The sequence below is a fragment of the Chiloscyllium punctatum genome, chromosome 19, assembly GCF_047496795.1.
Source record: "Chiloscyllium punctatum isolate Juve2018m chromosome 19, sChiPun1.3, whole genome shotgun sequence".
NCBI classification, from domain to species: domain Eukaryota; kingdom Metazoa; phylum Chordata; class Chondrichthyes; order Orectolobiformes; family Hemiscylliidae; genus Chiloscyllium; species Chiloscyllium punctatum.
This window is the reverse complement of record NC_092757.1, coordinates 74,396,574-74,423,793: the sequence shown is the minus strand read 5'-3', so window position 1 is coordinate 74,423,793 and position 27,220 is coordinate 74,396,574. Positions and strand designations below refer to the sequence as shown.

Genomic DNA, 27,220 nt, shown 5'->3' with positions numbered 1-27,220 from the left:
TTGTGCAAACCCTTTTGTCTAATGGGCATAGGACAATTACTCATGACGTTGGATTTTCTTCTTGTCCATCTCCACTTAAGGTTAGTTTTCATTCCATCCAAGAACAAAACCTTCTTTTCTGAACAGCACATGGGTAATAGGGTACAATTGGCACCAGATGAATTGTTGACACTATTCAACATGACCTCTGTGTTTCTTGTAATTCTCCCCTTTCATTTTGCCAGACTAGAATCTTGGAAACTTAATTATTTCTGTAATAGCTGTTAAATGAAATCTCATACTTTATGGTAAGTGCTAGGAAAATTTCAGTTGTAAGATACCCAAATATTCACCACCATTAAGAAGAGTAGCTGAATTCAAGTGATTCAAGTCTAGTAATGTCTAACCTTCCAGTCACTTGTCATTTTATAACACCATCTTGCTCTGATAAACACATTTCTGTCCTAGATTTGCTGTAGTGAAACCCAATGCAATCAACAGGAGCAGCGTCACATTTTTCCATAAGGCACTTTACAGCTTTCAGGAGTCAACATTGACTTCATCAACTTCAGATCGTAAACCCTGACCTCCATTTTGTTTCAATCATTTTGAGCCCACAACCTTCTGACTCTCAATGAAGAGTTTTAGCAACTGAACTCATGCCACCATGTGTGAATTGTGTACCATCATCAACTTGTCACTAATGTCATATTAGTCCATCTGTTCTCTCTGGTGTGTTCATACTGATTGTGCCAAATTAATGCTTGGTATTAACTGTCAATATTGTTGACTTCTAAAATGATCAGTTTATGCCATCTGCATTGCTTATCCATGTCAGTGTGAAATCACTGTTTTATATCCCAAAGCTTTTCCTGGTTAACTACAGAAACTCATACAAATAGCTACGTAGAGGATACAAATTTAGCAATTTCCTTTGGATTTATGCAGCACTTGACCTTCTCCTCATCTTGACTCTGCAACCATATTTCTTCATGGGTCTCCTGAGCCCAGCTTCTCTTAGAACTGCAGAGAGCTTCATTGCATGTCTGTAACATCAGAGGGCAGTCAGGACAATGCTCTATTTTACAGCAATATCTCCTGGTCTTGTTTTAGTGAAGGATAAGTGAATGAATGAGTGAATGAATGGGTGTGATAAAAGATTGGGTAAATTGGTGAGATGACAAGTGGGTAGAGTGACAAATAGGTGGAATAACAGATGGGAGATGTGGGTCAGAGATTAGTTGGCTCAGGCCATTATGAGTAGCCAGTTCAGAGGCATTATCAGATATTGAGGTATAGCCAGGTCTGGTTAGAAGGATGGCTTGGTGGTGAAAGGCTGAGTGGTAAGGTTTGGTTGGGTGTAGTCAGGGGATCATAGTGTGGTGGGGGAATTATTGTTTCGGATTATGTTGGAATGTGTAGTTGTAGGGTCAGAGGGTAAGTGGGTGAGTGAGTGAGTGTGGTCATGGGATATTTTAGGGGAGGTGAGTGGGAGACATGGGGGGAGTTACAGGAGAGGTCAGCATGAGTGATTATAGACCAATCTGTATTTATCCAGGACTAAAACTATGTTTTAATCTGACATTATCTGCGAATCTAATGAGGTGAGTACTAGAGAACAGTTCAACTTCAGCGTGGAGTTGGAGACTTTGGCAGAGTCATAGAAATTATGTTTATGCTTTTAACTAACTGAGTTTTGTTAATGAATAAAAGTAACTCTATACTTTTTTACAGAAGGTCAGGCTGGCTTGTTTCTTCCCAGGTTTACATCTGTTCAAGTGCTGTTAAACTGAAAATACCACACCTTTTTAAAAATTCAAACTCCATTATACCAGTCCCAGGAGTGAGAAAAGAAATTTATTTGCCCCTCCAGACTTGGTCAGAACATTTTGTCATTTCCAATGTGTTGGTGTTGGCACCCATTCTGTCTGACTGCATTTCCACGCACAATGAGGAACAGCATACCCAGGAAATAACCAGTCTCTCTCTCTCTCTCTCTGTCACAAAACTACAAAAATACACTGAGCTGACCTGACCTAATTATATGTATCACAACTTCTGGCCTTTTATAACCAGAGGTCACACATTTAAGATGTTTGGCAAAATAACCAAAGATTGCACAAAGGAAAGTTTCTTTACACAATAAATGATTTGGATTGGATATACTGTCTATGGCATGGCAGATATGGATGTTGCCTTCAGAAGGGGAAAGACTGTGTTAATGGGCAATGACACTGCTAGGTGAGGTATTGTTGTTCATGGGTGTGAGAGGTGAGAGAGTTACACCTAACAAATGGGCTGAATGCCCCCTTACTCCTGTACTGTAACAATTCAGTGATTCTGAATGTGACAAAGATGATCGCATCTGTTGCATTGAAACTTGTTCCAAGCAGGAATCAAGAAACCAGACCTCAGCAATTTCTCATGTTACATTTTAAACTAGTTGCAAGATCTGGGTAAACACAGTGACAGTCTGTAAGTTTCGTTGCTAACCTTGGTGTTTTTTTTTAAATTGCCTGATCTCCATATGGGTCCAGTGTAGCGCTGACAACTAATCTGCCTTCTTTTCATTGAAGCCAGGGATTCCCCTAGCAAAGAAATTTGCAAACTAATTATAGTTGTTGCTGTCTTTTCTCAGATCTTGCAATTATGTAAAATTTAAAGTTACAATGGCACCATATCTCTGGTGCAACTGGGCAGGTGGATCATGACAGGCATTTTTAAATTTTGATTTGTTTTGATTTATCCCTGGAGCATCAGAGGCTGACGGGTGAACTCATAAGAGGTTTATAAAATCATGAGGGGTATGGATAGAGTAAATAGACAAGGTCTTTTCCCTGGGATGGGGGTGTCCAAAACTGGAGTGCATAGGTTTAGGGTAAGAGGGGCAAGTTTTTATAAAAGAGACCTAAGGGGCAACGTTTTCATGCAGAAGTTGGTAAGTATATGGAATTAGCTGCCAGAGGAAGTGGTGGAGGCTGGTACAATTACAACAAATAAGAGGCATCTGGATGGGTACTTGAATAGGAAGAGTTTAGAGGGATATGGGCCAATTGCTGGCAAATGGGACAAGATTAATTGAGGATGTCTGGTCGGCTTGGACAAATTGGACTGAAAAGTCTGTTTCTGTTCTGTATAGCTCTATGACTCTATTGTCTTATGTACCGAGATACAGTGAAAAGTATTGTTTTGCATGCTAACCAGACATGCATACGACAGGATAATAGACCAGAATTCAGAATACAGTATTACAGCTACAGAGAAGGTGCAGAGAAAGGTCAAATCTAACATATGAGAAGTCTAATAATAAGTCTGATGATAACGGGTAAGAAACTGTTCTTAAATCTGTTGGTGCATGTTTTCAAACTCTGCGTATCTTCATGATGGAAGAGGGTGGAAGAGAATATAACAGCAATGGAAGGGGCCTTTGACTACATTGGCTGCTTTCTCATGGCAGCGAGAAGCACAGACGGAGTCAATGGAAGGAAGGCTGGCCTTTGTGATGGACTGGGTCTGTGTTCATGACTCTGTAATTTCTTGCAATCTTGGGCAGAGCAGTTGCCACACGAGGCTGTGTTGCATCTGGATAAGATGCTTTCTATGGTGCATGTATAAACATTGAGAAGAGTCTTGCCGAATATCCTTCACCTTCTGAGGAAGGTGCTTTCTTGACAGTAGTGTTGACGTGGATGGACCAGGATAGATTGTTGGTGATAATTACTCCTAGGAACTTGAAGATCTCGACAACGTCCGCCTCAGCACCATTGCTGCAGACAGGGCATTGAGAACATTTTTTTCAAACAGGGAATTGCATAACTACTTAAAGGAGATAAAATTGCAGGTATATGAAGGAACAGCATGAGATAAAACAACCTGGGTTGTTCTTTAAAAGAGCTATTGGTCACTTGAGGTGCTGAATGGCCTCCTGTATTTACTGTTTCGCTGTTTGGAAGATATTGTACCTCTTCCCAATGTAAGTGGCAATTTCCATCTTCTAAAACACCGAAAGTTTTCATCTGATTCCCTTTTTATGTTGACCTGCATTTGGTCATGGTGTTTAATGTTGACTTCTAAGCAGTAGTCTAAGTTCTGGTGACTCAGGCAGCTTTAATGAAGTGGAAGCTGTTTTTACACTGACGCCAGTAAAATGTTTGTACGTCCAGTTCATGAAGCACGCTTCTGGACGTAAAACGGCTGGATTCGCTGATGCTGACAGATAGGATATTCAGTTTATTTAAAAAAAGGCCTTTGTGACATTAGCCTTGCCATAGATGGCTGGCCTACACAAGACCTTTTTTAGATGTTTAGTATTATTAATAATTATGAGGGAATTATTATCAGGGTATTTGCCTGCTGAATGACATATACACTTTGGGAACAGATGATGCAAACACCACATCTAAAACCTAGATTATAGATCACATTAGCATAACAAACACGCCTTCATTTTTAAGGTTGCTGCTTTCATTATGAGACACACGCTATTCATTCTGTTCAAAGGATGCACAAAAATATACAGGTAGTCGGGGGGTTACGAACACCCGACTTAAAATGTCACCTATCTCCAGCTTCTCATTTTAAAAAATTATTTTTAAAAATCCAAGTTACATACAATGTTTCATCCTAACGAACCGGCGTACTAATTAGCCCGTATCTATTCCGACTTCCAGACAAATTCAGTTTACGAACAGCGGAAAAAACGGAACTTGTTCGTAACCTGGAGACTTCCTGTAGAAGGATTACGTATGCGCCAGACCTTGCAAAGACTCTAGCCCTTATAGTTACCCTGCATGTTTAACACTGTAACATTGTATCCTGCAGTCTGGTCTGTTACCCTGATGCACTTGAAAAGTACAATCTCCCTGTAAAGTACTTAAGACAACACTTTTCACTCTATCTCAGTATGCATGATAGTAGTAGATTAAATCAAATCAAATATATTCGAAAAGCCCAATTACTCATATCTTATATGCACACAGGTATTATCTTCTGATTTCAATTATTTTACTTACTTTGCTGTTGTCTCTTTCATACCATTCAGTGGAAATCAGATTTTTAATAAAAGCATCACTTGCATTCAGGAAATCCTGCAGGGGGTTTCACAAAATGGTCTTTTGAGCTGCTGTTTTGGAGCACCTGGCTTCAGAGGTTCCCTGAAGAGGGCTCCATTAACTTACACAAATTAATATTTTAGTTCTCCTGGGCTTCAAGCCACGCCAGTGAACAACACAATGAGAAACATTGCTCACTGTACAAAATAAAAGGGCAACAGTATTTTTTTTACTTTACTGTCCTTTGTCAATTCTTCTGACATATAGTCCGCTAAAAGTAATTTGCCTGCAATAGTGAAATAATAGTCATCTACATACATTACTGAAGTATATGATCCAGAAAAAGTCAACCACATAAATTGCACATTCATCTTTAGCTAATACTGTATCATTCATTCTGCTGGCCCTACATATCAATGGATTAATTATTACAATGTTAATTGAGCCAGATTGAATTGTAACCATTAGAGCGCCTTAAACAGCTAATTGAGCATAATTAGTCTGCAAGTTAAAATATCTCACAGCTTGTACAACGTGCGCATAAATTGCAGGATACATTTAGGAGCCAATTATACAGGAGAGGTACTTGAACAATAACAAATTGATGAGGTAGGAATTGCATCAAATATCACAGAACTGTCGCTTAAAATCTCTTCAGTGGTCAAGTCTGTTATGGTGTTAATACAGAAGGCTTATTGTGGTATAGGGAAAGTTAGGAACTGTGGTTTATGTAAAAGGGACGCATGGTTAACTGTGCAATGGGAATAGGAGCATATATAGATGCTAGATCTTTCGGTTAGTCATACCTCTGGTAAAAGGGAGGGTAGAACTCTGACCCACAGAAAAGAACAGCTCCAGATGTTGATGGAGCCATGTGCATATTTTTGTTTGAACTCCCTGCCATCCATGTAGGACTCACATTACAAATAAAATAGTTGCAACAAGCCTCAAGAAGTTGCTTCATCATCCTCATAATAAAGAAGATTCATAATAGACATGAAACATTAACTCTGTTTCTCTCTCCAGGGATGCTGCCAGACCAGCTGAGCTTCCCCAGCACTTTCAATTTGTATTCCTCGTCTGTGGGTCATGCGCCAAGTAGAAATTATTTTATATTTTATTTTCTGAAAAGGCATCTTAATCTCATGACTGGCTGTGCAGGCTTTAAAACCTTTTTCCTTTTTAAATAGCCCTGCCATATCTACAGCCAGCAGAACCCCAGAAGATAGAGCACGTAATCTAGGCTGACAGTCCAGCACAGGAGCTAGTTTGTACTGCATTGTCATCTTCAGTTTAACAATTAAACCAAGGCTCATCTACTCACTTAGATGGAGGTAGAAAAGAAACCTTGGATTCTATTTTAAAGAAGAAAGTAGGAATCCTGGACAATGACCAAATTCTGCCCCAACTTTTCCCCACAATGACCAAGTTCAGAGACATCTGATTCTGGCCTCTTTCAGAAGCAGACTGTGTCTAAAATCTGGGTCCTCCTTCATGGTGCTGCATCATCAGGGGAGGCTAAGCCACACTCACCTTTTATAGCACTAGAGGCATATCCTAGCTATTTATTCCCCTCACACATTGAAAGGTATTGGGATATTTAAACAATGTTTTAGTGTGTTACCAAATGAGGGTGGGAGGGCTAAGTGAGCATGGTGACAGTTGGGGTGGTGTGACAAGGTGATAGGGCGGATAGTTGGGTTGGTGAGGATTTTCCGGGTCAGGGGTTTGTCAGGTCAGATTGGGGAGAGATCTGAGGGGAGACAAAGGGTTGGGAGGCTTGGACAGTAGTGTGGATTCAGATGGGAGCAGGGGTGTGAGGGGACCAGCAGGTCAGGGGAAGTTGGTGGGTCAGGGGAGTTGGATGGTGGGGATCCACTTAGTTTCAGGGAAGGATTTCAGGTCTTTGCGGGGGTGGGATGGGGATGGGGGTCTAGGCCTAATCAGACCCGTGGAGGGTGGGCATCAGTAGAATGGTTATCAGATTAAATATTTATTTTAACATTTCCTGGATCACTGTGAAAGTACATAAGAAGAAGTCTTCGAGGCATTTTACTCCAATTCAGAATTGGAGACATTTTGATAGTCCAAGGGAACAGGGCAGTTGCCAATCAGAAATTCAAACTTTTCGGGCAATTCCCTCAGAATCATGGCATGGGAATTCCACGTTGTCTAAATTTGTTTCACTGGTCATTTATCTGATTTCCAATTACTTGGCAACCTGAAGATCTGGGCCAATATTTATCCTTGAATTAACATAATTGAAACAGAGAATAGCATTTTGCTGTGCACAGATTGACCACTACATTTCTGACATTACAACAGAGGTACTACCAAGTACTTAATTGATTGTAAAACATTTTCATAGTTCTTGAGTTGCAAAAGATGGCGTAAAATCCAGGTTTTTATTAGAACATCAGTGTTCCTACTGGTATCCAACAGAACTATTGGGAAATGCATTGTGTGATGGATTCCCATCATTTACATTTGAATATCACACACACGCACCCATATAATATCCCTACTTCAGTTCTGGTGTGATAGGGATGAGCAAGGAGGTACTAAAGAGTTTCTCAGTGCCCTTAGCTCCGATTAAATCAGAAGCAATGTAACTCAAACAAAATTTTTGCTTCTGGCACTAAGTGTTATGGCAGATCTGAAACCAAGGAGGGAATTCAGCGTGAGGGTAGGACAGGTTTTCCAGAATGGTAATGTCCATTTCAGCTCGTTTCATATTCCAGGCGTGGGTAAAATTCCAGATTTTGTGAGCAGGAAGTTCCAAGGCAGGTTGAGATCTTCCAGTTTCAAACATCAGATCACCATATTTAAAAGGCACCCAGACACCCTCACTCTCTGTAACCCAGGAGCATCTTTCAATCCCTATCCCCCTCACCCACTTTTAGAGAAGTCAATGACCAGGAAAAAAATGTTGCCATGCTTTAGCAATCCCTGCAGCTTCTCTTAAAGGCCATCCAAGAAAGAAGGGAAGATTTATTTTTCCCCTATTGATGACTATAAGACACCATCCTGACTGAAAACCTAGACAGTGATGGCTTCGGTGGGCAGCATCCGTGGGTCACTCAAAGGAATCTGGCTCCAGTGCCACAAGAGGATATTACATGCTTCTTGGCTGGATACCATTGTCTACTCAATGCTTCATGCCCCTAGGTGTGTGAGGTAACTTGTCCAGTTGCCATTGCAGAGAACTGCAACAGAGGTGCCAGGCATCTTCATCAGATGCCACATCTGCAATCAGTGTCTGTTACATCATTGCAACTACCAACATAGCACAACTGGCATCACAGTGGTTCTGCCAGCAACACAACAGAAGCAACAATATCTTGAGCAAGAGACCATACCTTGTATTGTGTGCTGTTGTGGGTCCCTTTATCTTCGAAAACATATACTTCCCACTGAGAGAGTTCAGCAAAATCACCAGGCTGATTCTGGGATGGCAGTTTTATGAGATTGGATAGACTTGGCCTTCATTACAAGATGAATTGAGTTCAGAAGGAGGGAAAAACCTACTGCAGTTATAGAGGGCCTTGGTGAAACAACACAGGAGTGTTATAAGCAGTTTTGTCTCCCTGTCTAAGAAAGGATCTACTTGCCATAGAGACAAGATTAGAGTAGTGCTGGAAAAGCACAGCAGATCAGGCAGCATCCGAGGAGCAGGAAAATTGACATTTTGGGCAAAGGCCCTTCAGCAGGAATGGCAGTTCAGTGAAGGTTCATTTCGCTGATGGCAGGACTTTCATATGAGGAGAGGTTGGTCCAATTGGTTCGGTTCTGATGTAGAGTCACCAGACTTGAAACATTAACTCTGCTTTCTTTCCACAGTTGCTGCCAGACTTGCTGAGTTTTTCCAGAAACTTCTGTTTTTGCTTCAGATCTCCAACATCTGCAGTTGTTTGCTTGATTTTGAACTTATACTCACCAGTGTTTAGAAGGACAAGAGGGCACCTACTTGAAACATCTAAAATGTTACCAGGACTAGACAGACTAGAAACAGGAGGGATGGTTCCCTGGTTGGGGGGTGTATAGAACATATTCAGAGGATGGTCTATCTGTGAGATTCACCACTGCAGAAGGCTGTGGAGGTTGAGTCACTGAGCGTATTTAAGATAGAATTTAACAGATTTTTAGATATTAAAGCTATAAAGAAGAATAGGGTGAAAACAGAAATATGGGAGTAAGATGGAGGATCAGCCAGGATCATATTGGATGGCAGAGCAAGTTGAAGGGAAATGGCCTACTCCTTTACCTGGTTTCTATGTTTCCATTTATCCATTGGTTTTTCAGAGAATGGGAGAGGATCTTATTAAAACATAAAATTCTGCCAGGGCTAGATAAACTGGATATAGGGATAATAATCCATGAGGTGGAGGTTTGGAATAAGGGTTCACTGTCTCAGGATACAAGGTAGACCATTTGGGTCACAAATAAGGAAAAATTTATTCACTCAAAGCTCAAGTGCTGACTCTGTGGAATTCTCTACCACATATGGGTGACACGTTGGCTCAGTGGTTAGCACTGCTGCCTCACAGCACCAAGGACCTGGGTTTGATTCCAGCCTCGGGCACCTGTCTGTGTGGAGTTTGCACATTGTCCCCATATCTGCGTGAGTTTCCTCCCCACAGTCCAAAGATGCAGGTGGTAAATTGTTCAGGGATGTGCAGACTGGGTGGACTTGCCATGATAAATGCAGGATTATAGGCTAGGAAGGGTTGGGTCTGTGTGGGATGCTTTTCAGAGGGTTAGTGTCCATTCAATGGGCCAAATGGCCTGCTTCCATACTTTAGGGATTTTATAACATGGCTGTAGAGGTCAGGTCACAGAATATGTTTAAGAAAGAAATAGATTTCTAGACACTAAAGCCATCAAAAAGTTTTAGAGAATGAGAATGTAGCATTGAGATAGAGGATGAGCCATAATCATATTGAATGGAAGAGTGCATTTGGTGGGCCAAATGATCTACTCCTTTTTCTATTTTTTATGTATCTATTTGTCAGGGGTCACAATTAAAATATACAAAGAGGTAAAAGACTTAGCAGTCCAGGTATCATTCAGTGTTTCTCATCCCAAGTGGAAGAATATACACAACTGGTAGTTTTTTTTTGGTCAAAGGCTCAATAAGGACAATGACACAAGCACAGAAGATAGCTTTTTGAGTTGAGCCCCCTGTTGATTTCAGTCCTACATGCCTGGCCCTGTCACATTTGCCCAGGTAAGCTGCATCCCTAACACTAACTGATTGCACAAAGTTAAAATCACACAATACCAGGTTATAGTCCAACAGGTTTATTTGGTAGCACTAGCTTTCAGAGCACTGCTCCTTCATCAGGTGGACAAAGAATCACCTAGATGCTGAAGGAGCTGAGTAAACAGAGAGTTACTTGTGTGAAACAGGTTAAGATCAGAAACCTTGACCCACCCGAAAAATTCTTAGAACTTAAGTGCAACGGTTTAATCCATCATTTGAAAACAGACCTATTGCCTCCTGCCCAATTACAGTCCCCACTCACCTTTCTCAAAGCTTTGAGCAAGATGGAAAATTACACCCAAAGTATCTAGTTCCACGAAACGGAAACTGAACTACAGTGGCGAATTCAAAATAGTAACAATGGCCTGAGAGTTGTTTCAAAAAAACGAAATTAATACATTGGTAAATCTTCCATTAGGTGTAAGAAAATTGTGGCATTACCCATCAAGGTTAAAAATCACACAACACCAGGTTAGAGTCCAACAGGTTTATCTAGAAGCACTAGGTTTTGGAGCGCTGCTCCTGTGGTTGTTGTGCAGCAGGATCACGAGACACAGAATTTATAGCAAAAGTTTACAGTGTCATGCAACTGAAATGATATATTGACCAAACCTAGATTGCTATTAAGTCTTTCATCTTTTAGAATGGGTTGCAGGTTTTGGTTCATTAATATGTAAATCAGAGAACTTATTTTAAGTCACATTTTAAAGATAACTTAAGGTTTTATAAAAGGAGCTCACATCTCAGCTCAGACAAAGGTGTGAGGTTAGAGAATGTCTGTATTCCAATCTTGAGTCAGACTAGTTCTGCTACCTGATGAAGGATTAGCACTCCGAAAGCTAGTGCTTACTAATAAACCTGATGGACTATAACCTGGTGTTGTGTGAGTTTTAAGTTTGTCCACCCCAGGCCAACACCGGCTCCTCCACTTCATCATTACCCATCAAGATTATGCATCAATATGACCCATCCATAGAAGCACAAATTTTCTGTTAATTAAATTAAAATTCCTCAAGATGTTATGGGTCTGTTAGGCACTTCAGTTAAGAGATTTCATTGAATCCATGGAAAAGCAAGGAGCATTGATTATTTTCCTCTCTCTGTCTGTTTTTTCATAGCATTTATAGACAGTAGATCAAAATCAAAATCAAAAGAACAAATGTGACTCACTGAGATAAGAACAAAGAAAGATGTTAGAATGTATAAAAATCAAGTTGAGTTTGTTTCAAGAAAGACCTTCCCTGTGATGTAGATATACTCTCCCCAGTGTTTTATTTCTAGTTTGTGATTTCCTTACCTTAATTATCTGTGATAAATATGGCAAAATGGGCCAGGCTTTACTGTGAAATTAACAAGGATTCTAGCACTCGCCGTTATTAATGTGCAAATCAAACAGGAACTTCAAGTGAATGCCAACGGATTGTTAGAAGCAAAAATCTGGACAGTGTTGTCTGAAAGGTCCTCCATGGCGCTGCACAAAACTGACAACTCACCATCACACTCCCCATTCAAAATTCTTAAACCTCGCAAAGTTCATATATAATATACACACAGACTAAACACTCTACAGATATTTGGTGTTTGTACATTCCAGTCTGAAGATTCAATCTTCTTAATAGCTTTAGAAATCTCATTTGCAGCCAAAGCCCCTCTCTGATGCTGAAAATTAACTATTGCAAATGTGAAATAAAAATCAAAAGAACTGCAGATGCTGGAAATCAGAAACAAGAACAGAAATTGCTTCCTGGGAAAGTCTCTGTGTGATTGCTGGAAATGGCTTAGCAGATCTAGAAGCATCCATGGCAAGAAATCAGAGTTAATGTTGCGGGTTCAGTGACCCTTTCTCAACTCTGAAGATCACTGAACTCAAAATGTTAATTCTGATTTCTCACCACCGATACTGCCAGACCTGCTCAGCCTTTCCAACAGTTTTCATTGCAAATTTGGGGTCTTCTGCATTCAAGTTTTAATGATTGTTGGAAATCTTTTTAAAACTGTAAATTATACCTTTACTTTATTTCCTTTCCTCATCTCTCTCTTCTAATTCAATCATTCTGTTTTATCTTAGTTTTCTGTACCTGATTTTATGTTCAAGAGGCAATAGTTGGATGCAGTCTGGGGGTAATTATAATAGTTTGATGGAGAGGGTGGAGTGGATAGGTGGGAAGGACGGTGGACGGGTAGGACAGTTCAAGAGAGTGGTGCCAAGTGGAGGGCTGGATCTGAGATGAGGTGGGGGGAGGGGAGAGTTGGAAACCAGTGAAGTCGACGTTGATGCTGCGTGGTTGAAGGGTCCCAAGGTGGAAGGTGAGGCATTATTCCTTCAGTTGGTGGGTGGCTTTGATTTGGCGGTGGAGGAGGCCCAAGATTTGCATGTCCTTGGGGGATTAGGCAGAGGAGTTGAAATGGTTGGCCATAGGGCAGTGGGGTTGTTTAGTGTGTGGGTCCTAGAGATGTTCCCTCAAATGTTCTGTGAGTTAGCATCCTGTCTCCCTGATGTAGAGGAGACCACATCGAGATCAACGGACACAGTGGATGAGGTAGGTGGATGCACAGGAAAATCTCTGCCGGATGTGAAAAGATCCACTGGGGCCTTGGATGGATGGAGGTGAGGGGAGAGGTGTGGGAGCAGGACACAGTTAGATAAACATTTAATCTGACATCATTTTGGACTCTATTCATCTTGAAACTCCCTCTGGGTTAGTAGATTCGCATTTCCTCAGTGACCACAGTGATTTTCTTCTACAGAGGTTTTGAGAAACGATACTTGCCCGGAAGTGCCAGAAATTCCGAATGGTTGGAAGACAACTTCCCACCCTGAACTAGTCCACGGAACTGTGGTGACGTACCAGTGCTATCCAGGATTTGAGCTGATTGGGACAGATATCCTCATGTGTCAGTGGGATTTGTCATGGAGTGGAGATCCCCCAATGTGTGAGAAGAGTGAGTTATTTATTGAACTTCTTCCTTAATGTCCTACAATAACACGGTAACTTACCTGGTACAATAGGTAGTCAGGAAAATGCCAGTTGTGCTCCAGGATGACTCATTCCTTCTCAGCTGTGAATTGCAGAGCTGAAAGTATGTTTAAAAGAATGCCATATTTATCTTTTCGCCACAGGAAAGTGAATGATTTGTAAATGCCATGGTACTTTGCTGGCTGCTTTATTTTCAGCAGTTACCTCCTGATTCGAGAAAGACTTGATCCTTAAGTGAAATCCCACCTGGAATGCAATCACATCCATTCAGCACTTTGGTTCATTTTAGTTTAGGTCAGAAAGACAACTGAGACAGAGACCTCAGCTGGAGACAGAGTGAGTCTGCCAGAGTTGTACAAGGCACCAGTCAGACTCAAACATAAATCCAGATTGGCACAAACTAATGGTTATAGCAATCCCCTGTGGTGATTATTTATAAAATAATAACTAAGGACAAAATAACTTGAAACATATGATATATCATAAAGGAATGATTCAGTTTGTGAAACATGCATAAATGTTCTTTGCTGGTTCGGTTATTTTTAAGACAGTCATATTTAACAATAGGCTAGATTTTATTGACGGACAGATCACAACCCCCCCCCCCCCACTCCTGATCCTAAACTAAATAGTCAGTTAACACTTTGTCAATGGTGGGGTGGGGTGCCTGGATTAATCCAGAGTCAGACCTCACTCCCTCAAAGGCAAGGAGGCCCATTTTGTCATCCTAGATGCAGCAGAAGGCATAGAGGTTACTGCAGTGAGTACGACCAGTGCCCATGAAGACATGAGGGTGTCTTTGGGACCTCAGACCAGGAATATTGGGCTCGAATAGCTGGGAGACACCAGTGAAATAGGGGAAGGGGCATGGGGAATCAGGTTAGAGAGACCAGGGTCAGAAGAGGAAAAGGGGAGGTTACCACCTTGGGGTTGGGATTGAGCAACACCACCACCACCACCCACCGCCAATCGGCACAACCTGCAAAGCAGGCACCTTCCTACTTGACTATCAAAGCAGTATCATTCCAAGAAACGCATCAACAGTCATTCTGTGTGCACAACGTCTTCACTTGTCCTGCGATGTCATTCTGCTGTTTTACAATCAGGCCAGCTTCCACATGCAGCTTCTTTGTCAATAGCCAAAAGTCGATGACATCTTTAATCACCAACCACAGTTATTTATATGGAAAGCGTCTAAGCTCTCGTTGCTAAATCTTGACTGAAAACTATCATTACTGCAAAAGGAATTTTTAATGTTGGATGAACTGCAGCACCATCTATACTCAGCATGATGCAGTGCAAGAGTCAATTGTGTGAACTGGAAATGAGAGTTGCAATGATAGCTATTAAAGCTGGTCACCAGGATTCAATGACTGAATCATTTATATAAACACACAGATTTATGACATTGTCAACAGCACTTTTTGTCTCACACAAAGAATTTGCGATACATTTGAAGATGACATTATGTGCTGCTTACTGCATATATTAAACTTAAAAAAAGATGAACTTGTTCAAAGATGATGCAGAGAAAAGCACCTTTGTTTTCCTCGGAAGTGACATCTGATTAACTGGGAATAAATTAGACTAAGTACGTTAACAAAAACTGGATGAGTGCAGCCCCATGATCTACTGCTCAGATCCCACGGTCACTGAAGTGCTGTTGTAACTGAGTGAGCTTTGTACTACTTTGACTGTCTCTGTTAAAGCAGGAATCGATGTGATGTAACTCAGGAATGCATTGGAGCCCACAGCATAGAATTCCCGACACCATCTTATCCCAGGGAGTAAAGTAGCCTCAGCAATTCATTCCTCCTTCCTCACAGTCACTTCAAGTGAAGTAGGTTTGGGGAGAGATGACTTGGCCATTGTTTCCAGTAGAATGTGGACTACCCAAATTGCAATGAAACTGTCTGTCCTTTGCTCATCAGGAATCGTGTTGGAAGATACCTAACCTCCTAAAAGAGCACTGTATGGCAAATGAGAGGCTGGCTTCTTGGAGACGAGGCTGTCCCCTGCATGCTTGGCTGATGACAACTCTGAGCAGGTGTTACGGACTAGGCCAGACCACTCAAAACATTCTTAAGCAGACAGCCCAGACTATAACTTTGCAATTTGTTTCACTAAATGCACGGTGAAAATTACGCAGAGTAAGTTAGCAAGGTTGACTGCCTGATTAAAAACAGACAAAAAATTATTCACAAAATTACACCATGAAACACAAAGAACAGATTAAAGAACCCCTACAGAACTCAGTCTATCCAAGCTAGACTTAGTTATGCTGTTCCAAATACAAACAGTCCCAATAAGCAAACCCACTTAGAAACCAGTATAAATGAATGGAACAGATCCTTATAGGTTGAAGTTAGACAGGCAGAGAGAGCGTTTGTCTCCACACAGCTCACTGTTGAAGTCATGACTAGTTCTGGACTGGACTGAACTGAACTGCTGAGCTAGAGAGCTGACCACTCCCCTTTCATTGTACAGGTCACTTCTAAAACATGACTGCTTTGGCCTGAAGTCTCACCTGTTTACATATAAACAAAAAGGCCTCTCAATACCCTTTAATCCCTGTACCAAACCAGACTAATTGGCACCGAGAATGGTTTACGACCCATCTGAAAAAAAAACAAGGGCATAGTATCCTTGAGAAAAGGAACAGTTTTTAGAAAAAAGAACCCAGCTTTGTGACAGAGGCTAGGCTTGATACCACCTTGCTCTGCAATCAATTCCAGGCCCCAACCAAGAGCTCTCTCATCAATCAGATCATTGAAGTCCTTGAGTACTGGTTCTGCTGCCTGGACAGATCTAATTGCATAGCACAGGGAAGCTCACATAACATGCGTCCCACATAATGGTGGCTTACTGTTTTCTGCCCAATTTTGGTTCCACATGAGGACACACAAGTAGGACTTTGAGGTTGAAGCAGGAAGATTATAACATCTTTCGGCAGGCAGAACACTTGAGCAGCACACAGAAATTCAGCTCAGTAACCCCAGCTCTCCATATTTAACAATCAGGTCAAACATCTTCCCCAGCCCTTTCACACAACAAATTGCATCCAGCCAAAGACTGTTATTATTTGTGCAAACTAATGTTGCAGGGTCACCAGTTACTTTTCCAGTGCTCCATACACAAAGCTTTCAAGGAGGTTTTGTAATTGGAATAACTGATCATTACTAATGTTAATTATTACCTTGATGATAGCCACAAGTGGCTATCTAATGTGGTCATGTACAAGTCTAGTGTTTTCACAAGGTTAGCTTCAAGTCGTTGCAGCGTGGGAGGTGCAAGGTAACTGCACTTAGTAACCTCTGGGTCTTTAGCACTGAGGGGTCCCATTCCAGGTTCAGTAGTTTAGATTAGATTACTTACAGTGTGGAAACAGGCCCTTCAGCCCAACAAGTCCACACCGCCCCGCCGAAGCGCAACCCACCCATACCCCTACATTTACCCCTTACCTAACACTACGGGCAATTTAGCATGGCCAATTCACCTGACCTGCACATCTTTGGAGTGTGGGAGGAAACCAGAGCACCCGGAGGAAACCCACGCATACACGGGGAGAACGTGCAAACTCCACACAGTTAGTTGCTTGAGGCGGGAATTGAACCCGTATCTCTGGCGCTGTGAGGCAGCAGTGCTAACCACTGTGCCACCGTGCCGCCCATTATTGGAGCACTTCATGTTTCTGGCACCAGTGTAAAGCAGTGCTTTAAGGAAAAAGGGAAATACAGGCTGCAGCCATAATCTTATCAAATGCAGATTATGCTCAGTGAATTGGATAGCCCACTCATCCCTCTCACTCGAAGTTCCTCTCCAGCTTTGAGGAGATAGCCTGGCACCAGGAAAGCAGACATAGACAATATTTGGGCTTCACACTCATTGCTGTGGAGAACATTATCTGTGCCCCCTACCACAGCTAAGTTCCTATTGCTGTGGAGAGCATTATCTGTGCCCCCCATACCACAGCTATGTTCCTGTTGCTGTGGGGAATATTATCTGTGCCCCATACCACAGCTATGTTCCTAGTGCTGTGGAGAACATTATCTGTGCCCCCCCCCACCACAGCTATGTTCCTATTGCTGTGGGGAACATTATCTGTGCCCCCTACCACAGCTATGTTCCTATTGCAGTGGAGAACATTATCTGTGCCCCCTACCACAGCTATGTTCCTATTGCAGTGGAGAACATTATCTGTGCCCCCTACCATAGCAATGTTCCTATTGCTGTGGGGAACATTATCTGTGCCCCCCCCCACCACAGCTATGTTCCTATTGCTGTGGGGAACATTATCTGTGCCCCCTACCATAGCAATGTTCCTATTGTTGTGGGGAACATTATCTGTGCCCCCAAACCCACCACAGCTATGTTCCTATTGCTGTGGGGAACATTATCTGTGCCCCCCCCCCCACCAACACCACAGCTATGTTCCTATTTCTTCCTCACATTTGGATAACTTCCCCCTAGTGTCCATTCTTTCCCACACAGTTTGCAAGAACCCAGTAATTGTTGGACAGTTGTAGGGTCCAGGCTGCATGAATGCAGCCAGCTGGCCCCTCACACTTGCGTCACTTGCAGTCGCTCCCTCCTATCCCTGCTCATGACCTAAATCTGAGGGGTGAGATTGCCTCCTGGAACAAATTAGACAAGCAGGAGGCTGGAAGAACACAGTAAGCCAAGCAACTTACACCTGCAATGTCGACTTCTCTATCTCCTGATGCTGCCTGGCTTGCTGTGTTCTTCTGGCTTCCTGCTTATCTATCTTGGATGCCAGTATCTGCAGTTTTCTTGTCTCCTGGAACAAATTATCTAGGTAACTTTCCGCTTCCTTGATGTAATCTCTATTTTCCTGTCCACTCCCTGCCCTTTGACTCATCAATCAAATATATCTCTACATCTGCTTTGAAAATATCCAATGACACACCTCCATCAGTCCCTAAAGAAGGGGGTTCCACAGACCAATGACCCTCTAAGTGAAAGAAATATGACCCTCATCTCTCTCTTAAATGGGAGAGTGCTGCATCCCTCCAGTTCTCAACTTCCCAAAATGATGAAACTTCTTCCAGCATCTATCCTATCAAGTCCAGTCAGGACCTTATATGTTTCAATAAGATCATCTTTTAATCATTAACCTAAATTGTGGTGGATACAGGCCTGATCCATCTAACCTTTCCTCATAAGACCTCCCCTTCATCTCAGGAATAAGCTGTATCATTCTACCTACCTCTATCCACGCTCCCCTACACAACAGGCAACACCAAGTCCCAACGTGTGTGACACACCGAGAAAAAGAGGATCAAGGGTAAGCATGTCGTGACAAGGTAGAAGCTTCTGGACCATAGACTCCCATCGTAAGCATGAATAAAAGGATAATAAGGCAAGACCCTAAACATTCTGCACTGTGTGGTCTACGGCTTCACCATCCGTGTTCATGAGACTGGCAGCTCCAACTGAGTGATGATCAGTTGTAGTTGTCACTGTCTCTTTACTAGAGCAGATTTTAGGGACTGAATGACAGAGCCTCTTCTGCTTTGTTTGTATCACTGCCACAGATTAACATCAGAATCTTGCCAACATATTTTATGTGGTTCACAGAAGGTTAGATATTGGCTAGTGCTTTGTAGATAACTCCCCAGCCTCCTTTGAAATAGTACCATGGGATCTTTTACATTCACCTCAAAAGGGTGGGCTTTGGATTTAACCTCTCATTGAAAAGGCAGCAGCTCTGACAGTGGATTTCTCCCTCACTATTGCACGAGACAGTCTTGGTTTTCTTCTGAAGAGCATCCCATCCAGACCCACATCGCTGTCCCTGTACCCCTGCATTTCCCATGGCTGACCCACCTAAACTGCAGGCTATGGGGCAATTTCAGCATGGCCTATCCACCTAACCTGCACATCTTTGGACTGTGGGAGGAAACTGGAACACCAGGTGGAAACCCATGCAAAATGTGCAAACTCTGCATGGACCATCACCCAAAAGTGGTTTTGAACCCAGGTCCCTGGTGCTGTGAGGCAGCACTGCTATCTACTGAGCCACCATGCCACCCCTCAGGGACTGTGGAACTATCACACACAGAGTGAATATCGTGAACTCCATCAGCACCAGCCGAAAAGCATCAGTTAGTTCAGCTGCCTGACTCAGTGCCTCATTGAAGTTTGGGTTCTTAAAACTGAATCCCTTTCATTTTCTTTCTTATGTCTCATGTAGAAGAGTAAACAACAAAATCATCACTAAGTGATTTACATCTAAAGAATTTTTAATCACACTCCATTTAACACACGGAAGGTAAAATGTCAAATTCTTCAGCTTATCACTGAATTCTGTGTGTCACGGTCAATTTGACAAAATTACATTTAACAGTTTGAGTAAAAGAATATTGTGAAGTTAGCGCCACCTGCTGGAGTTTAATATCATTACACCCAGAATTAATACCGTCCCTGAGGTCTGACAGGCTTAACCTGACTGTCCCATCTACTTCTGTTGGCTGCAGCACATCACTATTCTCCTCCTTCTCCATAACTTAAAACTGTTCTTCATTCAAGCCCATGATGGGGCCTCAGTCTGATGGAATGCTGCTCCAAATTTCAGGGCACTTTGTGTGGTCACCCTTGACTGACCCAACTGAGTTATTGTGGGATGCCCATGACTGAGAAGACAGGCAAGTGGGTCTTTAAATTAGGGCACCATTCCATCAGTAGTGTGCTCACCAAATACCACACAAGTAACCACCACTCACAAAGCCATTGGTGCCTTTAAAGGTGAATTCTCTTAAAGGCAGATGTATCTACAACAGGTGTCACCTCCTCAATAATCCAATTTTCTTCCAAATAGCTACACATTATAATTGGCTGTAATTAAATATGGTACACTGTTTGTAATTTGGGTACACTTATTTTATGAACACCCACCTGACTAGACATACTCTATGTGAGTATGTCACAGATTAAAAACGAGTTACTGCATCTAACACTACAAATCCAAACAAAATCAAAATTTTAATAAAAATTTCCAACGGACTTCAGGCCAATTCACATCCAGCAATCTGCTCTGAAAACTCTTCACATATTTCCACAGCTGTGACAAATTCCACTACTACAGCAATAACAATTACAATTTGAAAACAGTCAAGAGCAATGAAAATACAACCCACAACATAGTTTTTTTTAAAAAAAAGCTAATTCGCTTTATCTCCCAACGATAATGAATCCACTAAAAAAAAGATCCAGACCAGATCATCACCTTTCCCATTACCTAGTCATTCCTTCAGAGAGCCGCAGTCCATCCATGTCCGTCTTGTTGAAATTTGACCAATAGTTTTTGAGATTTATTGTTTACAGGCAAACAGACTAACACAGGGCTAAAACATTCCCTCCTCGTACCTTCAGTGGGGGAGATGATTGTCTTCTAAGATGCGGAAATTAATGCGGGGAAATTGCCCATATTCACAGACCTCTGCTGAGCCCTGCCTGCACAGTATACAAACAGCTTGCAGGTAAAATTTATTTCTGACAAAAGCAATTTTGACAGTATATATAGTAGATGATGTTCGTTCAGTCACTCAAGTTTCCCAAAAAGATTAAGAATATCCCACAATTGTTTCCTCTAGACTTTCCCTTCAATGGAATAAAACTGAGACAGTACTGTGGAAAAATACCTCACTGCACCGTAGCTATTATTTTTTGATTTAGGAAGATATGGAGATACGTAAAACCTACAGAATTTTTAAAGACAGTTGAACAAACTAGCAATATAATTTTATGATTTGGAGATGCCGGTGTTGGACTGGGATGTGCAAAGTTAAAAATCACACAACACCAGGTTATAGTCCAACAGGCTTTTATTGGATGCACACTAGCTTTCGGAGTGATGCCTGATGAAGGAGCAGTGCTCCAAAAGCTAGTGTGCTTCTAGTTAAACCAGTTGGACTATAACCTGGTGTTGTGTGATTTTTAACTTAATAAAATTTTAATTCACTTTTAAGAAAAAACACATCACCAATATATTTTTTTATTTAAACTTTAAAGCAATTTCTTTAATATTAAATGCAACTTTTTTGCCATATTTGAGATGTTAGAGATGATTGTTGGTGTTCTCGCAGACAAATTTCTCCCTCCTCATCCTCACCCCACAATGAGTATTGACTTATCATGGAATATAGCTCTGTGGATGAAAGTGCCCCTGCTCAGTGAGTCTTCAAGAATTATTTAATAAATGGAGCTTTTATCCAAACTAGCTTCAAGTTGACTTGAAGCTAGTTTCAAGCTGACTGCCAACTGAAGCCATTAATTAATGACCAGAAAATGAGGCCTTGTCAGTTTTTGCTTAGCTAACTCAGTTTTCACTGAGACCAATTAGAGAATTCCTCACCCTGTCTTGGCTGTTGCAGGGTAACTCATAATCAAGGAAGGGGCTTTTCCTGGTCAAGTTAATTTGATAATTCTTCTATGAAGTGTCCTACTGTGGAAATGCAAGTTATTGCTTTTATTGCACAACTCCGCCATTGGAAAATGTCTACATTTTGAGAATTGAGAGCAGCAGCAATAGAGGACACAGTAGTGAGCAGCAGGGTTTGGTCAGGGAACTTAACATTGGGGGCAGTACGCTGGCTCAGTGGTTAGCACTGCTGCCTCACAGCACCAGGGACCTGGGTTTGCTTCCTGCCTGGGGTGACTATCTGTGTGGAATTTGCACATTCTCCCTGTGTCTGCGTGGGTTTCCTCCGGGTGCTCCGGTTTCCTCCCACAATCCAAAGATGTGCAGGTCAGGTGAACTGGCCATGCTAAATTTCCCATAGTATTAGGTGCATTAGTCAGAAGTAAGTATAGGGTAGGGGAAATGTGTCTGGTTGGTTTACTCTTTGGAAGGTTGGTGTGGACTTATTGGGCCAAAAGGCCTGCTTCCACACTGTAGGGACTCTAATCTCTAATCTAAAAATCCAATTGATGGCAATACAGCACAGTTCAATTCAGATCATCTTAATGTTTTTTTTCTGTTTTCTCAACCCAGTCATATTCTGCACCGATCCCGGTAACGTCGATCACAGCCGCAGGATTATCACTGATCCCAAGTTTTCAATTGGCTGCACAGTGCAGTACATTTGTAACAAAGGCTACACTCTGGCCGGGAGCAATATACTGACTTGTTACAACAGGCAGTCTGGGAATCCTAAGTGGAGTGACAGGGTTCCTAAGTGTATCCGTGAGTACAGAACCTCTGCTAGTTATCTTTGGTGTTCTAAACGTCGTATTAGATTTGTTGTGCATGTAAACCTTTTACCTGGGAAGCTTCTCTCTTTGTGTTGGCTTGTGCAGAATAGAAATGAGCTATTCCCATCTCTCTTGCACCATAGCCTTCGGCATCAACTCTCACCCTTTCAGTCAATAAATTGGCTCACTTTGCAAATTCACTTCAGAAGAGATAGTAATTGAGGGGAGGAAAGGTTCTATGAGAGAAGTATTTATTTATTCGGCATTTCCAAAGTAACGTAATCCTTTATTTCTGCCATTATTGTAGGAAATCTGTACCCTCACGAAAGCTTTTAGCTCATTTCTAAAGGACAGTGCCCAAAATTGGACACACAACTCCACCCAAGACAGAGTTAGTGTTAGCTATAGGTTTAGTATCTGCTTTTTGTTATACCTTGTCCCTCTATTTGTAAAGCTGGAGATCAGAGCTAATGATGAAGAAGGGCTCATGCCCGAAACGTCGATTTTCCTGCTCCTTGGATGCTGCCTGACCTGCTGCGCTTTTCCAGCAACACATTTTCAGCTCTGATCTCCAGCATCTGCAGTCTTCACTTTCTCCCTCTATTTTGTAAAGCTTAGGATCTCATTTGCTTCATTAATTGCTCTGTTAACCTGTTCGGACACCTTTGCATCTCCCTCTACTTGCACCACCTTTACGTTTTTTTATTCATTCATGTGGGCATCATTGTCTAGGCCAGCATTAATTGCCCGGAGGGCAGTTAAGAGTCAACCACATTGCTGTGGGTTGGGAGTCACGTTTAGTCCAGACCAGGTAAGGACAGCAGTTTCCTTCCCTAAATGGCAGTAGCGAACCAGGTGAGTTTTTCCCTACAATTAACAATGGATTCATGGTCATCAGTTGACTCTTAATTTCATATTCCACCATCTGCCATGGCAGGATTTGAACCCGGATCCTCAGAACATTACGCGGGTCTGTGGATTAACAGTCCAGTGATAATGCCATGAGGCCATCACCTCGTGATGACATTGAGGGCGTTTCTGTCTCTGTTCATTCTCTCTTTCAAAATCACCATCGACTTTTCAGTTTTGAACCTGGTCCACTCATTGCACCGGGCCGTTACTGATATTTCATCATCACCGGAATAAGTTACTGTCAGAAGGGGTTGAGAGTGAATATAGTGCATGGGAAGGGAGGAAAGAGCGAAAGAAGTCTGTTACTAGATGGAAGGCAGGAACCTTGAGCTTTAACCAGTGGCTTTTGTATTTAAACATTGGATGTCACCTTTGCCTCCTAGTTGCTAGAACTAGGGGGCATAGCCTCAAAATAAGGGGGAGCAGATTCAGGACTGAGTTGAGAAGGAACTTCTTCACCCAAAGGGTTGTGAATCTGTGGAATTCCCCGCCCAATCAAGCAGTTGAGGCTTCCTCATTGAACGTTTTTAAAGCAAAGGTACATATATTTTTGAACAGTAAAGGAATTGAGGGTTATAGGAGCGGGCGGGTAAGTGGACCTGAGTCGATGAAAAGATCAGCCATGAACTCGATGGGCTAAATGGCCTACTCCTGTTCCTATTTCTTATATCCTTATGTTATCACTTTCGTCTCTTAAGTCAGAAGGGGATTAATTCATGGGTCAAGTCAGAAACTGGAAAACATAATCTAAACTACCAGTTTAATGCAACGCTAAGGAGGAGCAGCACTGAGAGAGAAAGAAAAATGAATACCTCAGAACTGGCAACTGAGTTGTAACAGCTTGCTAATACAGTAAAAAGAGTCAGTTTATCCCTCCCATGAGGGAGAAAGGTCCGGTCATTTTATTAATTGATTGTCATTTATAATCAGCTTCCTGTATGATATGATAATGAAGGGAAAATTGAAAAATTACTTGAGGTTAAGGTTATTTTGCAACATGCTGAGGGAATTGATGAAGTGGCAAGCTTTTCTTAAATTTTGTGCTATTTGAGGCTAATGAATTCGGATGTCACCTGCTCACATAACTGCCACTTCCTACAGGGAGTGCATAAATTGAAAAGATCAACCTTGCATTTAAATTATTGTTACTTTTTTCAGATGTTATGCTCAGTGATGCCAATGAGTGGCATTGGAATTTCAACCTCTATTATTTAACTTGTTTTCTTGGACCATTAGTGGGAAATGTTTCTCCATCGGCTCTGGAAAACTAATGTAAACAAGATTAAAGTCATGCAAATTGGAAGGATAATGACAGGAAAGCAGAGCTCAAAATAAATTGTCAATGTCTGGAGCAGGTTACACAATAAGTACCTAGAAAATATCTTATCACAAGATGCGCAGAGATCGTTATGATTAATCATTCAGAAATTACAGCAAGAGTAGCAATAGCCAAAGAGTGCGTTCTCTAAAAATAGAGAATTGCTCAGTTTAGGAATGAAGTTTAAGAAAGGATTCTCAAGACTGATATTCAGAGTGTCTCGTTGCGTGGGGCTGAAAAGTGGATTTTGAGAATGCAGCAGAAGGCAGCAATTATCACAACACTAACCAAAGTCACCACAGTTGTGTGTATCAAAAGAATTATTCCATGGTAGTCCTGCACGAATCACCCCTGCTCTGTGTATAAAATGCACAGTTTAGTTAACAGTCCTGGTTACCAAGACTTGCTCCATTGTCATCTCTAAGCACACTTAACAACATTCCCAAGACCAGAAAGTTGTGAAGTGCGGTACTCAAAAAGAATGGGGTGGCTCAGTTTGGAAGAATGCAAGATCAATGAAGGTGTTGTCAGGACATTGGAAGACATTAATGCAGTTCAACAAGTGAAAGCATCAGGGTTGGACTTGCAATGTTCTAAGCCACGAGAACTTGCTGAAGGAGACCACTGAAGAAAGACTAGAGGGATGTTGACTGAGGGGGCAACAGAATGAGAGGAGTCAACAACTGGAAATTGAAATCGCAAGGTTCTCATGAGGAAAGTGCAAAAATGCAAGGTGTAGAGAAATGAATAATTAACTTTTCTTGCAGATCACTCCTGAGTACCAATGCTTTGTCTGACAACCCTGCCTCAAGAAATGAAAGATTTTGGTCACACGTTTAAAGTAGGATGTTAGATACGACATCTTAGTAATCTTAGGACCATTCTGAGTGTTAGACGTGTTCTGCCTGTGATCATGCAGGGATGAAATTGAGACTGAATTTAAAACCCAAATCAGTTCAGAATTGTGGCTCTGGCCTACATTATTAGGAAGTGCTTCGAGAGGTTAGTCATGGTTCACATCAACTCCATTTGACCAAATTGCCTTGATCCTTTGCATTTCGCCTACCAGCACAACAGGCCCACAGCAGACACCATCTCCCAGGCCCCACACTCATCCCTGGAACATCTAGATAACAAGGATATCTACATCAGGCTCCTATTGATGACTACTGTTCCACCTTCAACATCATAATTCCAAACAAACTCATCTCTAAACTCTGAGGCCTGGATCTCGGCTTCCCCCTCTGTAACTGGATCCTCAGTTTCCTGACTCATAGACTACAAACAGTAAGGATAGGCAACAACAACACCTCCTCCACCATAATTCTCAACACAGGTACCCTGTAAGACTGTATACTCAGCCTCCTACTGTACTCCTCATACTCTCACGACTGTATGGCCAATTCCACCCCAACTCCATTTTCAAGTTTGTTAACAATGCCACCATTGTAGATCAGATCTCAAACAACGACAAGATGGAATACAGGAAAGAGATTGAGTGCCTAGTGGCATAGTTAAAAACAACAGTCTCTGCATCAACATTAGCAAAGTAAAGGAACTAGTCATTGACTTCAGAAAGATGAGTGGAGGGCACACCCCTGTTTAATCCCTGCAGTGTGGAAACAGGCCCTTTGGTCCAACAAATTCACACCGACCTCCAAAGAGTAACTCACCCAGACCCATTCCCTAAATCTATTACATTTACCCCTAACCTACGCATCCATGAACACTATGGGCAATTTTAGCATGGCCAATTCATCTAACCTGCACATCTTTTGGATTGTGGGAGGAAACCGGAGGACCCTAAGGGAACCCACACAGACACTGGGTGAATGTGCAAACTCCACACAGTCACCCGAAACTGGAATCGAACCCGGGTCTCTGGCACTGTGAGGCAGCAGTGCTAACCACTGAGCCACCATGCCACATTAATGGTGCTGGGGTGAAGATGGTTGAACATGTCAAGTCCCTGGGAGTGATGATCACCAACCATCTGTCCTGGTCCACCCACATCAACAAGAGTGTCAAGAAAGCACAACAACATCTCTACTTCCTCAGGAGAATAAGGAAATTCAGCATGTCCATGAGGACTCTTACCAATTTTTATAGATGCACCATAGAAAGCATCCTATTTGGATGCATCACAGTGTGGCATGGCAACCGCTGCTCTCAAGACTGCAAGAAACTACAGAGACTTATGAACACAGCCCAGCCAATCAGACAAACCAGCCTCCCACCCATTGGCTCCATCTGTACTTCCCGCTGCCTTGGGAAAACAATGCCAGTTATACTCTCTTTCACCAGAAGATATAAAATTTGAAAATACGTAAAAATAGATTCAAGAATGGCTTCTTCCCCAGTTATCAGACTTTTGAACGTACATCTCAAATGTTAATTCAGATCTCTCTGTCTCTGTCTCTGTCTCTGTCTCTCTCTCTCTCTCTCTCTCTGTCTACCTGTCTCTCTCTCTCTCTATCTCTGTGCACCTTTTCTGCAGTTGTAACAC

General features: G+C 42.0%; 1 protein-coding gene across 5 annotated transcripts in view; it reads left to right on the top strand.

The window, feature by feature from the left end:
* The window catches only part of sez6b (seizure related 6 homolog b), a 904,580-nt gene that overhangs the window by 826,586 nt on the left and 50,774 nt on the right, over positions 1-27,220 (top strand). For all 5 annotated transcript variants that reach the window (XM_072589689.1, XM_072589687.1, XM_072589686.1 and 2 more), the window contains exons 11-12: positions 13,042-13,236; positions 22,285-22,476. In XM_072589689.1, coding sequence (XP_072445790.1) covers positions 13,042-13,236; positions 22,285-22,476 — 387 coding nt within the window. The remainder of the gene's footprint in view (positions 1-13,041; positions 13,237-22,284; positions 22,477-27,220) is intronic.